At 72.9% G+C, this 8,150-nt stretch overlaps 1 protein-coding gene across 1 annotated transcript in view; it reads left to right on the top strand.

The window, feature by feature from the left end:
• DNMT3A (DNA methyltransferase 3 alpha) overlaps nt 1-8,150 on the top strand; it is a gene marked incomplete at its 5' end in the record, with an annotated part of 26,077 nt that overhangs the window by 16,364 nt on the left and 1,563 nt on the right. The window contains 15 exons of the mRNA XM_026058657.1: nt 2,605-2,817; nt 3,278-3,436; nt 3,655-3,762; nt 3,909-4,065; nt 4,475-4,624; nt 4,714-4,758; nt 4,917-4,996; nt 5,095-5,207; nt 5,626-5,809; nt 5,924-6,008; nt 6,504-6,649; nt 6,968-7,058; nt 7,156-7,304; nt 7,523-7,608; nt 8,043-8,112. Coding sequence (XP_025914442.1) covers nt 2,605-2,817; nt 3,278-3,436; nt 3,655-3,762; nt 3,909-4,065; nt 4,475-4,624; nt 4,714-4,758; nt 4,917-4,996; nt 5,095-5,207; nt 5,626-5,809; nt 5,924-6,008; nt 6,504-6,649; nt 6,968-7,058; nt 7,156-7,304; nt 7,523-7,608; nt 8,043-8,112 — 1,836 coding nt within the window. The remainder of the gene's footprint in view (nt 1-2,604; nt 2,818-3,277; nt 3,437-3,654; nt 3,763-3,908; nt 4,066-4,474; nt 4,625-4,713; nt 4,759-4,916; nt 4,997-5,094; nt 5,208-5,625; nt 5,810-5,923; nt 6,009-6,503; nt 6,650-6,967; nt 7,059-7,155; nt 7,305-7,522; nt 7,609-8,042; nt 8,113-8,150) is intronic.

The raw sequence follows: 8,150 nt of genomic DNA, 5'->3' as shown, positions 1-8,150 counted from the left end.
GCCAGGCCCGGCACGGCCCGGCACAGGGGCCCGGTCCGGCCCGGGTATGGCCCGGCTCGGCTCGGCTCGGCCCGGCCCCCCGCGGGGGAGCCCACACGGCTCGGCCCAGGGGCGCAGCTCCGGCCCGGTGCAACTTCATTCGGCGCGACCGGCTCTGCCCCGCACTCTTGATCCCCGGCCCGGCCCGGCYCGGGGTCTCCCCAGCGGGTCCCGCTTGGTGCCCGGCTGCTGGGGCCAGGACACCGGCGGTGGCTGGGGACAGCAGGGTCCCCGGGCAGGGAAACACCGGGTGCCCCGAGGCCACCCGGGTGCTGTGCACGAGGGGACACCGGGTGCATCGGGGCCACCCGGGTGCTGTGGATGTGCAGGAGGGGACCCCGGGTGCAGGCGCTGCACGGGAGGGGACACCGGGGGCCCCACAGGAGGGGACCCCGCGGCCCTGGAGCTGTGGCGCTGCACGGGAGGGGACACGGGGACCCTGGAATTGGGGCACTGTCTCGGGGGCGGCCGCTCCCCGGTGCGGGGAAGGGTTTCTTGGCGGGGTGCTGTGCCGGGTGGGGGCTCCCGGGCAGCGTCGTGACTCTCCGTGCGGGACGGGGGTGCATCCCGGGGAGCGGGTGCCGTGGAGGGGGCTCGCTCGGGCGACGCTGCAGCTCTCCGATGGGGCGGGGGGGAGCCCACGGCGGGGGCAGCGGCCGGGTGTTTGCTCTCAACAAGCTGAGCCGGGGGGGGCCAAACCAGGAGGGAAGAGCGGGTGGTGGGACCGACGGGGAGGCCGCACTGGTGGCACTGGGACCGGCGGGGAGAGCTGGCCTGGTGGCACTGGGGCTGGCTGCCGCGCCGGACTGGGGCCGTGCGAGCTCGGAGCAGCCCTCCTGCGGGACCCCGCACCCCCGCTGCCCGGGTTGTGCAAAGAGCAGCAGGCGTGCGAGTGTGCAACCTAGGCTGCACGGAGGGAAGCAGCTCGGGCTGGGGACACGGGGCCATGCGGGGGGGGGGGGGGGCCCCGGGGGGGGGCCCGCCCGGGGGCGGGGGGGGGGGGGGCGGGGGGGGGGGGGACGCCGAGGAGGGGGCCGTCCCGGTGCACGGAGGAGGGGGGCGGGCGCGAGAGCCCCGRGCAGCAGGGCAGCAGCAGAGGAGGCTCTTGCGCTGCGGCTCCCGTGCGCCCTTCCTGCCCCCGGTGCCGCCGGGTTGCTCCAGGGCCGGAGATGCCTTCCCGGGGCTGGCTCCTGTCCTGCTCCATGCCCTTGTCCTGGGGCTCGGCAGGGCGGCCGGCTGCCCTTGCGCCCCGGCTCTCCGGATGCTGGCTCATCTGTCCTGGCCCTTGGGGGCTGATCCCCCCCCGGGGCTGGGAGCAATTGGGGTGCCTCTGCAGAGCGCCGTAAGCCCCGCCGGGGCGGGCGGCACGTGATGGATGGGGCAGGAGGCTGGTGGTTTTGGGGACGCAGCACTCAGGCGCAGCCAGGCAGGGAGCCACGTGCAGCGTCCGCCAGAGCAGAGCGGTGCGGAGCGGCCTGTTCCCCCCCCCTGGAGCTCGTCCCCGCGCCACCGAGCCCTTCGTCCATGCGCAGCCCCTGCAAGGGCCGCGGGACGGGGCTGACGCCTGCGCCGGGGGCTCGGCGGCGTGCTGCAGCCTCTGCTTCCCATGCCCCTGCCGCGGAGCCGGAGCGCCCGGGACCCCCCGGCCCCAGACTGCTCCCTGCAGCCCTAGACGTGTCTCCAGGCCACCGCGTGCCGTCYGCCTGCCCCCCCGGCTCCACGGGCCCTTCCCTGGCGCCGGCTGCAGCTTTGCAACCCCCCTGCCCGTCCGTGCCCTTCCCGGGGAGGTCAGGTCACATGTGCTGGCAGCTCTGGCAGGAAGGGAGGGTGGTGGGAGCAGCCACCCTTGGCCAGGCTCAGTCTCGCTTTGTACGGTTGCCCACTGGCCCAGCGTGAGCCCTGCGTGCTCTGCAACGCTGCCCACGGCATCCCCTCCCTCCACGACTGCAATGGGGAAACTGAGGCACCAAGCGAGGGCGACCTGCCCCAGGCCGCACTGCCCGAGGGGCTGGGACAGGGTGGCCGTGGCTGTTGCTGGGGTGCTACTGGGGCAGCTCACGCGTCGCTGCTGCAGGGGGGCCTGGTAGGAGCCTGCCCCACAGCCTGGGGTCCTGCCGGGGCCGCCGAGCCCATGCGAGGGTCCGGGTCGTGCTGCTGAGCGCAGCCCCCACCCTGGCCCGCGTGAGCCCCTCCAGCCCCGAGCTGCATCTCGGGTCTCCTTGGGGGCCGGGGAGGGCGGCAGAGTCGGGACAGAGGCGCACGTCCCGCTCCACGGGGAGCCTTCGCCCCGAGGAGGAGGGTGTCCAAGGCTGGAGCGGGCAGGACGGTCGCTCAGAGCTCCTTGCTGGGTGCGCAGGGGGCTGCGGACGGGGTCCAGCAGTGCTGCCGGGGCCCCTGGTCCCTCTGAGCATCCCCTGCTCGGGGAGGAAGAGGAGCGCGGTGCTCCCCGGGGTTACCCAAGGTGCCCGGCCGTGGGGCGGGCTGTCGGCCCCGAGGCGGGGAGCCGCCGTGGGTCAGCCGTGCCAGCAGCGCCCCGACCTCTAAAACCCCGTCTCCTCCCGGCAGGCTGAGAAGAAGGCCAAGGTCATCGCCGTGATGAACGTGGTGGAGGAGACGCCGCGGGCCGAGCCCCAGAAGGAGGAGGAGGCCAGCCCGCCGGCCTCGCAGCAGCCCACGGACCCCGCCTCGCCCAACGTGGCCACCACGCCTGAGCCAGTGGTGGCCGACGCCGTGGACAAGAGCACGTCCAAGTCGGCCGACGACGAGCCCGAGTACGAGGTGAGCGAGTCGGGATTCGCGGAGCTGCGCCGAGGCGCCGCAGCCGCCCCTCGCCGCCGGCAGGACGAACTCCTGCTCCACCCTCGTGCGTGCCTTGGCCGTCGCTCTGCCRGTGCAAGCCGGAGAGGTGGCCTTGCAGCCCGCGCTTCCGTGCATCGTCCCCCGCGGCCCCAGGGCTTTCCTGGAAGTGAGCTGCGACGTGCCGGTAAAGCATGAGTTGTGTGCGCATGCCGGGCAGCCCRTGCTGCGTTCCCACCTTGGGATCTACCCGCACCTGCAGCCCGCCCGGGGATGCAGGAGATGGTTTCCGCGGGTGCAGACGTCGCTAACCCCGGTGCCACAGCCCCTGCTTGCCTGCTGCTCCCGCCGGGCTCCGCGGGTCCCCCGTGCCCTCGCCCTGCTCCCGCAGCACGCCCCGGCGTCGCCCGGCCTCTCACGCTGCCTCCGTCTCCTSGCGCAGGACGGCCGAGGCTTTGGCATAGGCGAGCTGGTGTGGGGCAAGCTGCGCGGCTTCTCCTGGTGGCCCGGACGCATCGTCTCCTGGTGGATGACCGGCCGGAGCCGGGCGGCCGAGGGCACGCGCTGGGTCATGTGGTTCGGGGACGGCAAGTTCTCGGTGGTAAGTGGCACCTCCRGGTGCGGACAACGCCGTTGCCCCGTGGCTGCCCGCAACAGCCTCCGAGCACGCGGTCTCCCCTCCTCGCCCTCTCCTGCCTCCGTCTGCCCCCTTTCCCTTCCTCCGTCCCCCTCGGCGAAGGGGAGCGGGGACGCGGTCCGCTGCGGGCGCCGCGGTCCCCCTGCCCGGGGCCGGCRTCTCAGGGCCGCCCCGTGCCGCAGGTCTGCGTGGAGAAGCTCCTGCCGCTCAGCTCCTTCTCCAGCGCCTTCCACCAGGCCACCTACAACAAGCAGCCCATGTACCGCAAAGCCATCTACGAGGTGCTGCAGGTGAGAGCCGCCGTCCGTCCGTCCGTCCGTCCGTCCGTGGGGGGGCTGTGCATGCTCGGCCCCCACCAAGGGCGTCCGTGCCGTGGCGGTGACGATGATGATGATGGTGACGACGGTGACGGCCCGGGATGTGGTGGCCTTTGCAGGTGGCGAGCAGCAGAGCGGGGAAGATCTTCCCCGCCTGCCCCGAGAACGACGAGACGGACACCTCCAAGGTGGTGGAGATCCAGAACAAGCAGATGATCGAGTGGGCGCTGGGGGGCTTCCAGCCGTCYGGCCCCAAAGGCCTGGAGCCCCCCGAAGGTGAGCGGCCGGGGGGGTGGGTGGACACGGTCCCCGCGCTCGGTGGGGGCAGAGCCGCCCGCGTCCCCCTGCAGCCTCCCAGAGCTGTGCACGGCTCTGGTCCTGCAAAACAGCCCGGGCGGCAAGGCGCCAGCCCCCGAAACCCCGCGCGGAGCTCCGTCCCCGGCCGGATGGGGACCTGCTCCGTGATGACYTTGGAGACCGACCAACATCTGCCCGGGCGGAGACGCCGGGGCGCCCGCCTGAGCCTCCGGCGGGGGCTGCATCCGTAATCCCTGACCTTTCCGTCCGTGCCAAGCGTTGCAAACCGGCCCCGGGCCCCCGGGGCGCGCGCGCGGCAGCCGCGTGGGAGGCGCCTGGGCCCCAAAGTCGCCGCCGGAGGCTCAGCCGCCCCGCTGGTGTCTTGCAGAGGAGCGCAACCCCTACAAAGAAGTTTACACGGAGATGTGGGTAGAGCCGGAGGCGGCCGCCTACGCCCCACCCCCGCCCGCCAAAAAACCCAGGAAAAGCACAACGGAGAAGCCCAAGGTCAAGGAGATCATCGACGAGCGCACACGAGGTACCCGTCCTCCCCGGGGGGGGGGGGCGGGGGGACGCCCCCGCGCACGGGTGCACCCCGGGGTCCTGACCGCTGCTCTCCCTCCCCAGAACGGCTCGTCTACGAGGTCCGGCAGAAGTGCAGGAACATCGAAGGTGAGCGCGGAGCGGTGCCGGCGGAGAGGCCGCCCGCGGCGCTGAGCTCCCGCTGGCCGTGAGCGGCCCCGTCTCGTTTTGGGGGTGCGGAGCAGGAGGGCGGCAGGGGGTTGTTTGCAGAGCCTCCAAGGTAACTTTCCTCCCCTGCTGCCACCCAGATATCTGCATCTCCTGCGGGAGCCTCAACGTGACCCTGGAACACCCTCTATTTATCGGAGGAATGTGCCAAAACTGCAAGGTAACGGAGGGGGCTGCCCAGGGCTGCCCGGGCTCGCAGGGGCCCGCGGGAAGCGTCGCCGCCCCCCCGCTCACGCCGCTGCTTCCCCTCCCCTCCAGAACTGTTTCTTGGAGTGCGCGTACCAGTACGACGACGACGGCTACCAGTCCTACTGCACGATCTGCTGCGGTGGCCGCGAGGTGCTCATGTGCGGCAACAACAATTGCTGCAGGTCGGCGCTGCCGCGGGTCCCCGCCGGGGTGCGGGTCCTTGCATGGGGCTGGCGTTGCAGGTCTCGGCGTGGGGCTGGGGGGGTTTGGGCAGTGCCGCGGATGCTGCGGGTCCTGGTGGGTCTCGCCAAGGGGTCGGGGGGCTGCAGCGGGGTCCGTTGGTGCCCRTTAGGGCGTCGGGATAGCAGGGAGGGGGAAGCGGCTCCCATCAAATCAACGTCGCGGCCGCATCCGGGGCTGGGGGACGGGGCAGCGGGGCTTGGCTGGGGGGACCATCTCCACCACCACGGTGCCACCTCCGCCAGCGGCTCCCCATCCATCCCTGCCGGTGGGAGATGCCGCGTTGTCCCCACCGGGGATGGAGCCCGGGCCCATGGCCGATGCATGTCCCATCCCATCCCATCCCGTCCCGTCCCGCAGGTGCTTCTGCGTGGAGTGCGTGGACCTGCTGGTGGGCCCCGGGGCGGCCCAGGCAGCCATCAAGGAGGACCCTTGGAACTGCTACATGTGCGGCCATAAGGGCATCTACGGGCTGCTGCGGCGGCGGGAGGACTGGCCCTCCCGCCTCCAGATGTTCTTCGCCAACAACCACGACCAAGAATTCGTGAGTGCGCCCCGGCGCCCCTGTCCCCCCCCCGCGCGCCGCCCGGCCCCGCGCCGCCCCCTTCCCTCCCTGCCTCCCTCCGTCCGCCTTCACGCCCCGCCGTCTCGCCCGCAGGACCCACCAAAGGTTTATCCGCCGGTGCCGGCCGAGAAGAGGAAACCCATCCGAGTGCTCTCGCTCTTCGACGGCATCGCCACRGGTGGGTGGCTGCGGGGGGGGGGGAGCTGGGGCGCCGCGGTGCCGGGTTAGGTCCCGTCCCACCGGCTGCTCGCGGAGGAGCCGGGATGCGGASAGCGGGATAAGGGCGGATTCGGGCCGGGATGGCAGCGGTTCGGGCTGCGCGGTGGAGACGGGGTGGCAGAAATGGGTGCGGGGACGGAGGGGGGGGGGTCCCTGCACCCATCAGGGCGCTCGGTGCTGGCTGCACCCAGCGCATCCAGGCCAGACCCGGGGCCGTGCCGTCTCCAGGCCGCCTGCTCCCAGGGACCCGTCCCCTCGCGGCTGCACCGGGGAAGCCCCCTTGGAAAAGCGGCCGGCAGGTGCTCAGGGAAGGGGAGGTGGACGGCGCCGGGCTGGCGGGCTCCAAGCGACGCCGCAGGCAGGGAGGGCGCGGGAYGGGACGGGACGGGGACCGGGAAGCGGGCGTCCCCCCCCTCCACGCCGTGCTGACCCCCCCCGCGCCGCTCCCCGGCAGGCCTGCTGGTGCTGAAGGACCTGGGCATCCAGGTGGACCGCTACATCGCCTCCGAGGTGTGCGAGGACTCCATCACCGTGGGCATGGTGAGGCACCAGGGCAAGATCATGTACGTCGGGGACGTCCGAAATGTCACCCAGAAACACGTACGTCCTGCCGGCCGGCCCTCCCCCTGCGGCTGCCCCCCTCCCCGCGCCCCCCGGGGACGTGGGGACGGAGGGACGTCCCAATCCCGCCTGCCCCTCGCCCCTCGAGTCCACCCCACCCCTGCTCAGCCCAGGACCTCGCTCCGGCGTCTCTCCTGCAAGACGGGACCGTTGCCCCCGTGTTGCATCGACCGGAAGGCGGGCACCCGCCTCCATCCCCCCCCCGCCCCACGCCCCCTCCCCGCCGTGCCCCTCCGGGGAGGGAAGCAGGCGGCACCCGGCGCCCCGGCTCACCCCGTGGGGCTCCTTCTCTTGCAGATACAGGAGTGGGGCCCCTTCGACCTGGTGATCGGAGGAAGCCCCTGCAACGACCTCTCCATCGTCAACCCGGCCAGGAAGGGGCTGTACGGTAGGTGTCCGCCGGCCAGGCACGCCGCCGCGGCTCGCGGACCGGCACCGGCTCCCGGCGCTGACCGCGGCCCCCCGCCGCGCTCTCTCCCGCGCAGAGGGCACCGGGCGGCTCTTCTTCGAGTTTTACCGCCTCCTGCACGAAGCCCGGCCCAAGGAGGGCGACGACCGGCCCTTCTTCTGGCTCTTCGAGAACGTGGTGGCCATGGGGGTGAGCGACAAGAGGGACATCTCGCGCTTCCTCGAGGTGAGTGCCGTGCTCCGGCTGCCGCCGGCGCCCCGAAGCCGCGGGGTCCGTCCCGGAGGCACCTCGCCGGGGGGGTCGCTGCCCCGCTCCGGCCCCGTCCCCCTGTGCCCCTTGATGCCGGACACGAGCATCAAAGCCCCCCGGAGCATCCCTCGGGATGCCGCGCCGGCCGGGTGGCCAGGCCCCGGTGACTCCCCGCCGCTCTCTTTCGCTTGCAGTCCAACCCCGTTATGATTGATGCCAAAGAAGTGTCTGCAGCGCACAGGGCACGGTACTTCTGGGGGAACCTTCCCGGTATGAACAGGTCGGTGAGAGAAGCCCGGGTCCCCGCCGTTCGCGCGCTTGCACACGCGCTCACTTGCTCGTTCGCCCAACGCGGCGCCGGGAGTGAGGGCTCAGCCAGCGCAGGGGCGATGCACGGGGCAGCTGCCGGCATTGCCGGCAGCAAGGGAGGCTCCAAGGCTGCCGAGCGGGACCAGGCACCTGGGGGCTCCCCCGGGCTCGGGTGCAGCTCGCTGCAGCCCTTTCCGTGCCCCATCTCCCCGTGCGGGAGCAGCGGCTGTCGGGAGCGCGGTGCCCCGGAGCAACGAGCATGGAGCGACGGCTCCCGAAATGGGGCACCGGTGCTGCCCTTGCTGGTGCACCGCAGCCCGGGATCGTGGGCCGAGTTCCTCCCCGGCCGTGCCGGTGCCGGTGCTGGTGCCGCACGCCCACCGCCGTCCCTCTTCTTCCTCGCAGGCCGCTCGCCTCCACAGTCAACGATAAGCTCGAACTCCAGGAGTGCCTGGAACACGGCAGGATAGCGAAGGTCAGCCCGCGCGCGCAGGCGGGGGGTGCGGGGGTGCC

This window comes from Apteryx rowi, unplaced genomic scaffold, assembly GCF_003343035.1.
Source record: "Apteryx rowi isolate R43461 unplaced genomic scaffold, aptRow1 scaffold_1490, whole genome shotgun sequence".
Classification (NCBI taxonomy): domain Eukaryota; kingdom Metazoa; phylum Chordata; class Aves; order Apterygiformes; family Apterygidae; genus Apteryx; species Apteryx rowi.
Note: the sequence above shows the minus strand (reverse complement) of the source record. Positions and strands in the feature narration are given on the sequence as shown.